This window comes from Epinephelus fuscoguttatus, linkage group LG3, assembly GCF_011397635.1.
Source record: "Epinephelus fuscoguttatus linkage group LG3, E.fuscoguttatus.final_Chr_v1".
NCBI classification, from domain to species: Eukaryota; Metazoa; Chordata; class Actinopteri; order Perciformes; family Serranidae; genus Epinephelus; species Epinephelus fuscoguttatus.
In genome coordinates, this window is record NC_064754.1 from 25228244 (window position 1) to 25242480 (window position 14237).

At 41.6% G+C, this 14237-nt stretch overlaps 1 protein-coding gene across 9 annotated transcripts in view; it reads left to right on the forward strand.

The window, feature by feature from the left end:
- The window catches only part of fat1a (FAT atypical cadherin 1a), an 89079-nt gene that overhangs the window by 25495 nt on the left and 49347 nt on the right, over positions 1 to 14237 (forward strand). For all 9 annotated transcript variants that reach the window (XR_007448428.1, XM_049566863.1, XM_049566916.1 and 6 more), the window contains exon 4: positions 13597 to 13658. Coding sequence is in view for 8 of the 9 variants with exons in the window: in XM_049566863.1 (XP_049422820.1) it covers positions 13597 to 13658 (62 nt within the window). In the remaining variant the exon portion in view is untranslated. The remainder of the gene's footprint in view (positions 1 to 13596; positions 13659 to 14237) is intronic.

Below are 14237 nucleotides of genomic sequence, written 5' to 3' on the forward strand. Positions count from 1 at the left end.
TCAGTGTAAAAATATAAAACAAACCGAGGACATCCGTCAGTGACTAACATAAATCAGAGTAGCAAAATGAGACTTTAAACTCTGCATCTGAAAGTGCCAATTACTGAATTTGTTATTCTTCCTTAACTAGCTTACACACAGGTGTCTCAGTGCTTTAAGTGCTAGTGCTCATTAAACTGAAATGAGGACCGGGCAGTGAAGCAGTTGCTCCAGTTCGTCCTCACTGACGTGTGTGGTCCTGTTTCCCAAGGTTGTCACATCAACAAACTGGAGTTATTTTTGTTGGAAGTGGCAACGTGAATTTTCTGACCAAATAAGGATTCATCATGTAGCGTGCCTCCCAAACAAGCCTCACAGTAATGTTGGGCACTCCCCAATGGACAGGAAAAGGAAAAAAATAAATGATAAAGCGGGATCCTTAGGTATGCGGACACATAAGGTTGGTGTTGCGTCTGCATGCATGACAAGATCAGCTTACATATGCTGATAAGAACTCTGGGAGGCTGGAAAAGGAAAGTGCTGGGAAATCGAATATTTATCTTCCAAAAACGCAGTCATACATAATGCTGTTTCAACAATGTATGCAGACTTTGAGCTGTGAAGAAAATATCTTTGCAATCATGGGTCTTCCAGATATATTCTCTGTTTTTTCCCCCCTTCTATGGACGAGTAACCTGTGATAATATGGGACCGTAGCTGGAAAGGAATGTTTACACTGAAGCAGCTGATCTTCAGCTGAATGCCTTTGCCTTTTGGTGTTTTTGACACAAGACTGTGTATTTATCTCTCTTCCCGTTGAAAATGATGCATTCACAGTAAAATAATCTTTGAATTTATGGCATACATAGTTTTCCTGATCTATTGTTTCGAGATTTTCGTAAACGCACTCACTTATTCAGCAGTTGAAAGTCTTCTTAGCCCACATATCTGAAATAATTATGTGCCACCCATAGGATTACTGAGTTTTTGTGAAGCTTATGGTCAAGCCGTCTGTGGGCAGAACCTCTTTACAGCAGAATTGGCTGTATCTTTGCGTTACAAAAAAAAGAAAACTGGTTTTTACAGAGGACACTGAAGCATAAGGATAAGACCCATTCATGCATATCAAAGCATGCTAAAACTTTTATCAGTGGGACACCAGAGCCCCTTGCGTCAGGTTCAACAAAGAGTGGTTTGGATAAAGAAAACTTCATTAAATCACTGCTATTTTGCTTTGATTTTCTTTCTTCTCTGTTTTTGAAGATTGCAGCAGAGAGTGGAGGTAGACAGGTGGGTGGGGAGAGGGAAAAAAAACAAGAGAAAACAGGGAGCCGAGTGTAGCTGCCTACTGGAGAGGACAGTGATTTATGCAGAGCGCCAGTTAAAATGACAGCAACATGTTTAACTAGCCAGTGTTTTTAGCTCAGGATTGGACTGAATGTCTTGAAGAACGATTACAAATTCTATTTTATTTTCTATATCTGTGGTATTAAATGAGATGAAAATAGGCCTGATATCTCTCCACATTATCAACTCAATATGGCATTCTCACCGCATATTACAGGTTTTTGAAAATGTTTAAATTTACAACATGTAAGTCTCTGTAATTATATGTTCTAAAATTGCATTGGAAGCATAGGCCCTTGGCATATCTACAAAGATCCACAAAGGGGTGGGAAAAAGGAAAAGACGTTAAGGCCTATGTTTTGTGTGTGGGTTTTGGACCGTGCATGTGTTCCACGCTAACTAGCTAGCCCTCTATCATAGGCTATAGCCCTGTGCAGCTTTCCAAGCAGCCTGTCAAGCTTCAAACACATATGAAGGCTTCACTTTGACGCCTTGGGTGGCGTTGGGTGCCCTTTTTCCGCACAGACCCACATTGGCTCAGTAAAGCCCAGGATGAAAGGCTTAGGCCTGCTTTATTTCTGCCAAGTAAACAAGTCCTGCTGTTTTGGCTGTTCTCTGACTTTAGTTTGTCATTAAAGTGCAAGGCCAGCTCTTCTCTCTCGCAGACACTACTGCAGTCTCAATGTCTAAGAGCTTAGAACTCGACGTTTTGATATAGCCTTGCTTTTGAGGGGATTGGAACAGAGAGAGAGAGAAAAGGAGGCAGAGCCGCATGGGGTGAGAATTGTGCCAGTCAGCTGGATATAAATTATGTGTTCTAAATCAGTATGAGATCAGTGAATTTGAATAATGCTGTTTGGGGCTGAGATATTTAAAAGATGGACCAGTGCTCAGTTTGTGATGGCACAGATCTCATCCCACCCACAGACATGACCATGGTTGTTCCAGGCCTTGATTTGGCGGCTGAGGAGAATTGTATTCCCTGGATAGAGACTCACAGGCTGGTTGTCAACAGAACACAACAGGATATTGTGAGACAATCAGATAGATATTCATGTGTGCTCTGTGTGAAATGTGTAGATCAAATGTTGTTTATTACTTGGGCGCAGTGTTTTGCTCATTACTTAAATTTTTTATTAATTACTCATTACTCGTTACTCTTTTCAAGTAAATTTCTCATTACTCCCTGCCAACAGTTGTTACACTACTTATTACTTTTTCCATACACCTCACAAAATTGGTGTATTATTTACATTCTTTCTCCTCTAACGCCATGCTTCTCATGTGCGCCCTTTGTGTGAATGTCAGGATAATCTCTATTAATGTAATTATTAAATGATATATTTTGGGCGGGGCAACACAATGGTTTGAGTTGAAGGTGTGAGAAAGAATAGTATCAGTAACATTGTTAACACTGTGTTAAATTACAGAGAAATATTAACCGTACTAATGAATCTTTATTAATATAGGCCTATATTTTATCTACAAGTGCACGTCACACACTGAGCGAGCTGCCTGTTAATGACGCTGTCGGCAAAGCAGTAATGATTGTGCTAAGTGGCTAATGGGCATGTAGCTACTTCCATGTTTCAGATGATACGTCATGTTTGTAGTCGACCAATGAAGATGAGTTTACATATCACCTTGGGTTCGTCCTTCATCTTCTCAAAATGATCCCACACTTTGGATTTCCTGCCCGACATATTATTAACTAGCCTGTGGAATAAGCACAGGTACCAGCCCTGGAAATTAGCGTGACTCCTGACTACTGAGCGTGGCCACTTCCTGTGTCTTCAAATTAAATTCCCACCTGGTCCAGTCATATAGGTTGTGATTTATTTTGACAAGGCGCAGCTCCTGATAGAGTTTCATATTTTTGTTTTGTCTTTGTGTTTCTGCGATCAATGAAATCTTGCTGACTGATGACCTAACATGTGGTTGACTCTAATGGGGCAGCCCTAGTAATTTGTTACACTACTCATCACAGGAAAAATAGTACCATCACTGTAATGCATTACTAGTTACCCATTACTGCCCAGTACTGACTGGGCGCAAAATAGAATGAGGATGGTTTGTCCGCACATACAGCACTTGAGACAGCCAGCCCACTTATTTTCCCTCATAAAGGAGTTGTCAGAGCGCTGAGCTAGTTCATCTGAGGTTGACATGAGTGCCCACCTTTTCTGTGGGAGAGTGAACAGCGTTCATTACCTGGTGAATCACTCTCTCTCCTCTCAGAAACGCTGTTACCGTGCTACGACTTGCTGGACTTTGAACAGAGCTCTTATGCCAGAACATGCATGTGTTAGGAAAGGTCAATCAAGCAGAACATGTACTCAGAACACACACACACACACACACACACACACACACACACACACAGACACACACACACACACAGACACACACACAGGCAGTTTTTCATATCTAAGCTAAGGGGGGAGAGTGCTGGAGCAAAGATCACTACGATAGCTATCTTATCTTGCTGAATGCTCATTACTCTACTTCCTCTTATACCTATTCTTCCTTTCCGTGTGTAGTATTAGTACTTTTTAAAGTTTCTCTAATTGTCCCAGTGTTGTCTATTGACTTTTCAGAACATGGTGTCACTAATCTGTGGTGATCTGATGTATGAGATATGTGCTCAGAGCGCCTAAAGCCCGTAGAAAACTCCACCCTGTAATGATGGTGCCTGTCTGCATTCGTCACCAGACAGTTGTGTTGTTATATCGGACAAGAGCTTGCCTTTAATGAGCTATAGCTGTCTCTACCTGATTGTGGCTGCCCTTAAATGGCAGCTTTCATTCCAGTGGTTTAATCCAAATAAAGGAATATACACCCAGGTGAATTCTGGTATTGAACAATTTTGGCCCATCCTTTTTCTTTGCCTGCAGCCGGCAGCTCATTGTCATCAATTGAAAAGGAGTGCCGTGGGTAATTCTTTGGCAAGCTTGTCTACCTTGGACAGGTTTTATGTGCATTTGTCATTCCCAGGGTTGAATGAAAAGGTAAGGGAAAACAGCCACTGTGACTGCCGCTGCGAATCATCCGCTCTTTGTGGTGCACATATCAACTTTCAGTAACGCCTTCTCTGTTTGAGGAAGAAAACACACACCGGTGTTATCAGTGGGTTACCAAAGCCCCACCACTATCAGGGGAAGTGAAATAGGAAATGGATACTTCCAACAACTTCCTGATGTTTCCGGTGATTTGGCAGCCAAAGAATTGTTACAGCTCTCAAGAGACATTGGGAGAAGAACATGTGGAAATGAAAAATGGCTGATTGTCCTCTTGAAACTTCAGAGTGGTCATGGTGGCTTAGTTGGCTTAGATTCAGTTTAAATATCTTCAGAACACATCTAACCTGGGACCTTTGCGGTGTGATGTCTTTTTGAAAATATACCATTGATTCGCTCTTTAAAAAGTAAAGAATGCCACATCTAGGCATTGTGGGTGTCCAAAGTTTTAATTGAAACTGTGAACATGGAGCTGAAATTTTAATCAATTTAATCCTTAAATTCCCACGATTAAGGAGGGATAAGTAAACATTTACTCAACTCTCAACTTAATAAAAGCACCATAGGAGAACTGTGATTTATTCAGTTCAAAGTGAAGCCAAACCATTATGCGCAGGGTGACCCACCTCATGACCTAAAAGCAAGAAAAAAACAAGACCTGACCTAGTAAGCTTGTTCTTTCTGTGTGAACTGAAGCATAGTAACGGTGACAACAGTTTGTGTCATCAACGCAGATCAAGTGGCACATTTTAATTAGACTTTTGATTGGCTGATTTGCTGGCGTTCTTATTTGACAAGGGCAAACCTGTGTGGGTGCACAGAGGCTATTGTCAAGATGCTGTAGTGACAGCGATCTGTCACAACACTTGTCACTGTTACAAGTAGGTTGAGTGAGGTAAACCAAAGCTTACAGATTAAACACTGTTGCTGACGTTACAGTGTCACTACACAGTGGAATAAGAATGTGCATTGTTTTAGTTTGAAGGTTTTAAATCTTCCTGCTCAAGGGTAAATGTGGAAGTGCTCTAAGGCAGGGGTTCTTAACCTTTTTGACCTTGGGGCCCAACTTTTCTAGTACAATGTGGCCCAGGGCCCATTCAGATATTAACATGTTTAATTGATCTTACTCTTGGTTTGATTTGTATTCAATAACTAGATCAAATCCACTGCCAATTAATAAGCTAAAAACGTATCAGATAAATTACATGATACAATGTGATCATCACAGAAACATTTATTTATCATGTGGATATAAATCACACCTCCGTCAAGATGCCGAACAGGCTAACAATTCATGGGACAAATGTGCTACAAGAACATATTTGACAACAATTTTAAAGGCTCAAGTTACAGCAAAAAGGATGGCCTCTCAAAAAACTGATAAGAAAAATTAGAAATTTGACAAATAATATTACGTGGTGATAAATACATTCAAAATAATACAAGTTTCAAATTAAATAAATAAATAACATTAATAAAATAGAAATAAAGTGCAAAGGAAACTATAGCTTATAATCACCAAGTTTAAAAATAAATAAAAAAAAATAGATAAACTAGTTACAATACAAACAACTGACTGATGCATTACCGCCACCAAGTGGTGGGAGGCTGTATTGTAACTGAGTGTGTCAACATCACAGTATGCGGCCCTCGCGGCCCACAGGTGCAAAACTGAATTTGTGGGCCTCGAGCGCCCTCTAGGTGGCGCTCGAGGCCCACACTTGGGCTGTGGCCCCATGGTTAAGAATCCCTGCTCTAAGGCACCTCGGTTAATGGACCTTAATGGTTGTTCTTGCAGGTGCACATCATAATGCCTCACCGACTCAAGTGGACCATAAACTTAATCACTTTAAATGTGGAAGGCGTAAAAGCGCAAAGCTACAATGTGTAGACAACAATGTGTGCAAATTTGTAGGCAGCAACACATTGGACCGTATTTTGTATTCTTAGTATGCTGTCCCCTGTAGGTCCCACTCATATGGGACCTACAGGGGACAGGTATGTGGTACCTGGTCACACCTTAAGGCCCTCACACAGAAAGCGTTTTAGTAGCTGGAGGTAGCTTTTTGTAATTGTTTTAACGAGAATGAAGCTTTTTTGCTTGCTTTTTTTTTGCATCGCAATGTGCCTCACATTTTTGTGCTCTAGGTGCCTGCCATTTATGCCACAGCACTCTGAGCTCTTTGAGTTGAAAAAACTTCAACTTCAACTCAGACCGGAAAAAGCGCCCCACGTCATTTCCGCTTTTTTCCCATTGGATGACTTGAGAGGCGGGGCTTCTGTGGTGGTCAAGACAACAAGTTTACAGTTGGTAAACAACGGAGGAGAAATTAGTGGTAGGGGCTGCTGGATAGCCAGGGCTATTTGGCCCAATGAGCTATACTGCCCCTCAGTCATCCTAAAATATGCCTGGAAATGACCATCATTGAGGCGAAGTTCCTGCACCGAGATAAGATAAGAGGTGCAGCTGCTGCAGAGGCGAGCAAAAACAGACCCAGTGCTGGACCCCAGGGAAAAATGCAGGACAACACAAAAATGAGAGCACTGTTGTGTTTTGCACTGTTCGCAAATAGATCATTCTACTCTTCAACAGTTCTGCTGCTCCGCCTGTGCCCACAGTGTGCTCTGCACTCCAAACTAGTGTGGTATTCTGAATAGCTGAACAGTATTAATATTCTGACCACGCTTTTAATGAACGGTCCAGCTCCAAAAACAGAAAATCAATATGTAGTGGCACATGCTGCTATTGTGGTGGGCCGCCACTAATAAATGAACGTGTGGGAAACCCTGGACTTCTTGCAAACCTAGATGGTTAACAGCTGTAGCTGGCAAGCAAACTGCTAACCGGCTAATGAGCCAGGACCATACTAGCATTAGTCAGTCACAGTATCTCTCCAGGCTTCTTCGTATTTTCTCAACAATGAGGTTAACTCCCCCAGAGCGTTTTCTTCTTGGGGTTGTACATCATTATATTCAGTGAAGAGAGTTATTGAAAGGCAAGTTAAGCTGTCGCAGCTAACAAGCTCTCTAACTGTCAGTTAGCAGGTCTGTCTGCTCGGGGACAATAAGTTATTTCTAAATACTTATTTGTACCACTAGCTGTCTTCAAAGCATTCCTTTTTTTGTGTAGCAGATAATAGCCCAACAGAGCTAGTTAGATACAGTGGATGGTGCAACACAGCCAATAAGCTACAATAACATCTCCAGCTCTTCCTTTCCTCAGAGGTCAGCACCATCGAGACACAACTCAATGTGAAAAAATTGTGCAGATTTACTTTGCCTTAGAGAGTGAATCTGCCTGTTGTGGTGATGGAAATAAATTTCACCACAAAATGTAATTCCCAGCCTTGGTGCTTGCGGGACCAGTCAGGCTTTAAAACAAACAAAATCCAAGTGTGTGTATTTCAAGGAGAGCCAGGCATTATTATATACACACACATATCTGTCAAAGGACTCACCCAGTGAAAACTGTGCATGTGTGGTCTCTGTCCATGTGAGTTCTGCAGATTGTTGCCAAAGGTTATATTTTGTATCAATTATGTGCCGTTGTAGATCTAACTAATTCAAACCTTAACTTTATTATACTCAATGGTGAGTATTTGATTGACAGGTGGTTAGATGTATTCTTAAGACGTGACCGCAACTAAACTACTTAAGTAGTTTACAATTTAATTTGACAGATGTCCAGTGACCAAAGTCTAAAAAGAAGGAGGGAAAATCATTCAGTCAAACAAGATATGGAAAAATATGTATTAAAACCAAATAATCTCCTGCGCTGTCAACATGCATAGTTCTCTCCACACATAGTCTCTTACTGTTACTGTCTGTAATGCCTCGTCTTTAATACCTCCCATTAGTCATGTGTACATATCAGAACTGACACAAGTCAGAACTACCAGCAAGCACTATGGTACCTCCACTGCTTCCAAGCATCTTGCACATTTACACAACTCCCCTTAACATTCACTTTCAGCAGCACTTGGGAACCTGAATCCCCCATAGCTCCAAGTCTTCCATGACGTGCTTGTCTTTTTCAGATTACAAATAAGCCTCGCAGCTGTGAGGTGCTGAGATATCTCAATCCTAATGCAAGCAGCGCTTCCCCACTAAATGCCTTTTACTCATTTCCACAAAGACCGTCTGTATGTATGAATGTGTTTGCAGTAGCTTACATGGCCTCCCTTTATTGCATTTGTCGAATTCTGTGTGTTTCTGGACAACAGAATAGGACTTTATGCTGCCATTTAAATGGCATGCCAAGCATTGCTTTCCTTCTCAATAAAAGAGAACAGTCAGTGGCTCTTGTTCAATGGTATTTTGAAGACTCGGTTGTAAAGAAAGCAACAAACAGCACCTACGTTGGTCTCCCATCATTTTCATTTGAGAGTATAGATGGCATCATCTGGACCGATACTTTTCACAGTGTTGTTTTAGGCTCGGTTGGCAGACACTTAGCTCATAATAAGGCTGCGAATATTGATATAGCTGTCTGGGGTTCAAGGTTGGGTTTCAGGGTAAGAAATGTTGCAGTGTATTCATTATTTTCCTTGCGAGAAAAATAGCAAGCATTTAAATAATGAGTTTTCACAGCATACTGTCAGTCCATAAACAATACTAAATGTCTCAAGGACTTTAAAACTGCACAACAAGTCCAGCCACTGCAGACACCCAGCACATTCCCGATTGTCTGGAGTTACAGCTAAATGTGTGTGACATAAATATGTGTGTCACTCTAAAGACTGCTAATCACAGCAGCAGTGCCCGGGTCTGAACCGGCCCAACAATGTGCTGGACTCCTTAACTCCCTCCAGGCCTCCATTTTGGAGCAGTGGTTGTAGTGCTCAAGGACATGGTTGAGAGTGCCACCGCTGCTTTGCTGTTGTTTTTCTCCCCCTCTCAAAACAGCATGGCTATAATTACTGTCGGCCCAGCTCAGCCCACGCCTGAGGATGGCTTTTGTGAGCGTGTGTGTGTGTTGTGACAAAGGCTGTGGGTTGGAAGTGCAGACTTCTCTGGTGAGCTCTGGCTTACCAAGCAATCATTTTACAGTTCCTTAACGTTTAGGTAGAGACAGAGAGGTATGAACCTTCATACGCTGAAACACCAGTGCCAGGAAAGCTTCTCTCTGAGTGATCGGACCTGCAGGATAAGTTTGTATGGAGTTGGATTTTAAATAGTTAGGATTTTTTAGAAACAAGTTGTTTCCAAAAGTGAGATCAGTGCTTGGATATTAGAGTGGGCGGCAAGTCCTGTGGTCAGAGATCTGGCAGCGAGCTGGCAGCATGTCAGACAAAAATGGAACAGAAGCAAACAAAAGCAGTTTAAGCCACAACACAACATGCATTGAAATAGCTTTACTCATCTACAGTGGATGCAGTACTTTTTCTTCTACTTCTTTTTTGCATTTCAGATGATTCTACGCCCAGACATCTCTACATCTTGAAGTGGATGTTGGTTTAATGCACCATTAAAATTCTAAAATAGTTAAAAAATGTGAGAGAGCAGTACAGTTGAGTTTGTGGTTCAAACTATTTCACCAAGAGGCTGTGCCCCAAAACCACTGAGCTATTATAGAGCTGAAAAAGTAAGTGAATTAATCAATCAGCTTATCGACTGAAAAATATCTGCAGCTATTTTGAGAATTGGTCAAACGTTTAAAGTCAACTTAGCAGAGAAAAATGCAAGACAATAACTAGTTCAAGTTTCTCCAATTTGAACATTAGCTTCTATTTCTAATGTGAGAGTAAACTGAATAGATGTCCTCATTGGGTTTCAGGTCACTTCTAACAAGTTTCTAGTATTTTCTAGACCAAAACATTGATTTGTAAATTGGGAAAACAAGATTGGTCAACAGTGAAAATCATTACCATTTGCCAGAGCATTTGAGCGGAGTGTGATTGGAAGGATTTTGGATGAAGCACAGAGTGGATTCTTTTAAAAAGTTGGAGTGTCTCCACTTATCTCAGCTCCATCCCTCTCTAATTTCCCTCCGGTACCACTCACACCGTGAGTTCGAAGATGGCCAGCCCAGAAGCTCAAAGTATCTTTATTGCTCCTTTCAGGGAAATTGGTTTGGAGTGATGGACGACAACAAACAGCACATAGAGTGGTTCAGTAGGAGGTTCTACAGCGTCCAGGTCGAAGCAATCTTCAGACAACAGTTTAGAAATATCTGTTTCACATGTAAATGGCAGCAGTGACAATGAAGACCTTTTATCTCGAGGTCCTTATAACATGCATTTTTAAAATGCATTTGAATGTATCCATGAATTGTGCACATGCTACTTTCTGTCAAAAATTGACTGCTACAAGCCCGACAGTGGAGTTTACAAAGAACTTCCAAAAGGAAACTGAGTGAGCGCCGAGCGATTTTTCATGGAGTGGGGTGCAGTCTGAGTTGAGTGCAGAGCAATATTGAGCGGGAGCGAAGGGCACGAACAGCTTCGTAAGCGAGGACCAGAAATTCTCAGCGCTCCACTCCGCTAACATGCTCCGCTAGTTTCAGCTCCAGACAACTGAGTACACCTGCGGGACAGACTTTATGCGATTGAAAAGAGGAACCTGGGACAGATCATAACATTTAAGGCAGATGCTCACTACATGATGGATGGTCTGTTGCAGTCGAGATGTGTATTAAGAATACACAGTTTGGCAGAAAATGTCGCTGCCCTGCTGTGAAGGAGTTGGCACTCCGCTGCTCTGCCAGATTCACAACTGTATCTGGAAGACATCCCATATTTATCAAACACGCTTGATATTTATGACACCTTGCCAATTGTGTTGCTTCTCTGGACAAAGAAATTCCAGCAGGGTATAGTACATGAAATCTGAGCGTGCTCAGTACCTGAGGTTTGCTGTTGCTATTTTTAATTTAGCAAGAAACAACAGTGAAAAAAAGGGCCAAATAACTTTGCACTTCCTGTTTAGCATTACTTTCCTTCTTGTTAGTGCACTCTCTCCAGATTTCCCTTCCCTGGTTTCAGCTGGAGGTAGCAGTGCTAATTTGTGTACAAGATTCTTGCACGTGTACCCACAAACAAAAGGCACCCAGTGATCATCTCCCAGTGAACCTGCTGTTGCCATGACAAGGTGTAAATTATAATTGTAAAATGGGACTTCTCTAAAATCTTTAGGGAGGCAAAACTAAAAACAAAACACATTTATATTCTCCAGAGTAGACTTAAGGCTAGTTGTTTTGTGATTTCATTAGTTTTGCTAATGTAGCAGCACTGTGCTTCCATACTGAGAGCATTCTGTCTACATTACAAACACTGTATCTGTTGTTATACCTGGCCAGGCTTTGATTAGGCAGCTGATTTGCAGAGGAATTATAAATCAGAGACGCAGACTTGGTGTGGTTAATGCTGTCATCTGTATTCTGCTCTATAATACATGTACAAAGAGAGGAGTTACCTAACACAGCGCACAGGGGAGCTTAAAAACATTATCATCCATCAGCTCCAGCCTTGCTAAAGCACATGAATAATTAGTCAACGCGGTCTGTTTTGATGTGGCACAGCAGAACTATTAGCTTTGACAGTAATAATCTACAGCTCACTAACTCATGTAACCCATGCTGATCCTCTGCAAACTTTCTTGCAGACACTATGCAACACTGCAAAGAACAATTCCTGCAGGTCGTTTGAATTTACTAAACTTAATTTGAGTTGTCAGTATCACCTCTTTTCTACTGAGGGGGTGTGTTTAAAAGTGTTAAGGATGATGGAAGTGGCAGATTTTGTCTTTGTGTTAATGAAATCTTTTTCTTTCATATTTGCACCTGCAAAAGGTGAGATTTTTTTACGAGTGTAAATTAACATTTGAATTATTTGCCCATCAGTTTGAAGCCATGTTTAGTAGACAGTACAAAGCAAATGAGTTGCACCTACAGGAAGCGTTTGACATTTTCTGTTTTTTTCCAACTGAATATCAGCAGACGTGTGTCTTTGCAGCTCACTGTGAAGATTAAATAAAGCCTAAGAAGGAGAGGATAAAAAATGGGGGGAGCAAAAGCGCCTCGCTCATATGCCTCAATTGCAGTGCTGAGGGAGGGCTATTTCAGGACCTGTAAGTTGTGGCCTGCTATTCTCGTTGCAGGCATATGTGCCATTGATGGGTTTGGGTTTCGGAAATCCTTTGCTTTATGCTAATCAGGCGCAGTGTGGCAAGCAGACAGCTCTGGTGCGGTTGAAGTTGGCATGTCTACTCTACACTCAGTGTCTCTGCAAAGTTGCAATTACATTGGTAGTGAGAACAGAACTCTGCTTATAACATAGCCATGTAGCGTTATCCTTCCCCCCTTTGCTTCTACCATCTTCCCTTGTTTGTGAATGTGATTCAGAATTGGATTAGCCATGAACTCAAGACTCAAACATGTTTTATTTTTATTTTTTTCAAAGCTTGGTTTAAGTCCTCTGTGTGACTGACGTCACAAGACATCAATCGTCCTACTTTAAATGACCGTTGAGCTCAAAAAGACCCAAGGAACATTTCAACTGGCAGCAGGATCTTTTCTGAAGTTGCCTTTTCTGTGTTTCAAAGAGAGCTGAGGACTGGGGGCAATGTCTGACTGGTTCTCTATTTATTCAGCTTGCAGAAGGATTAAAAGCAGGGTGTCAAGGCTATGCTGCTGTTTGCAGACCTTTGTGATATTTCACAAGTATAAGACAGTGTGGTGGGCTGTCTGCCAACTGGTTTAACCAAAAACAGGGAAGACCTACTGGGAGAGCGCTCCTCCAGATGCAAACTCCTAACTCACGGGTGATGAGATAAACAGCAGGGTTCAGATTATGTCACCAGGCAGTGAGTGGAAGGTTTGGTATTGTAGAGTTTTAGTAACTGGGTATTGTTTCACTGTCTGGGTGTTTTCTGAAAAGAAAGCCTACTGGAAAAATAAAGCCTACTTGTACCTGGTATTTGATGTCAGCATCAATATTTGTCAGTTAAATGAGCAAGATTTGTTCTGAGTGGAACATTTACAGGTGAAAAATAAACATTTCAGTGCTACAGTATCTGATAGACAGACTGGGAGATGGTCCTTATTGTCCGACATATACAGTGATACAGATTTATCTGCAATATGCTCATTTTGGCTGGCCCACTTATGTGTTGGCCAGTGGTCCAGCATTTTCAGCGATAATTAGTTTATGATTTTCTCATCACTTCATTATGAAAAAATGATTTCCTTGGTTGGTGCTTTATGTAATTAATTTTATATCTGTATGATTAATGTTACTCTTGATGTCTCCGACAGGTCTGGTTACAACAACTTCAAGAAAGCTGGACAGGGAGCAGCAAGACGAGCACATTCTTGAGGTAAGCACTTAATTTTGTCAAATTTGAACTCTAAATTAAAAGACAGGTCGGTGTCAGCCACTCAGAGTCATGTATAAAATAATGAACAACATGATAATCAGACATCTTTAAAAACAAAAGATTTTCTGTCTCTGATGTTTGGCATATCTAGCCAACTCTGGCTGAGCTCCACACGCTGCCAACAAAAACAAGTCTTGTATATTCAAGAAGGGTCCTTTCGGAATAATTTCACCTTGTACTGATTTCCGGACGAGGTCGGAAGGAGAGGCGGGAGGCGTGTGGGAGATCTTGGAGACTGTTCCCTTTGTTCTTTCCCACTGTTCCGTCTCGTGGATGGAGCAAGCTGGGACAGGAAGCTGTTGTCAGACCAAAAGGCCAATGTCTAAACTTGTGGGTTTTAATTGAGCTGGGCTCTGTTCTCTCTTGATGCTTCGCTCCCTCTTCCTCGCCACAGAACAGAGGTTGATAATAGCTGCTTTAATTGTGTTTCCGGTGCTGACAGGCAGCAGATTGGACGCCTTTTAATTATTGTTAGAAGTTACACAATTCAGTGATCACTGGGTGACGGTTAATGTTGGT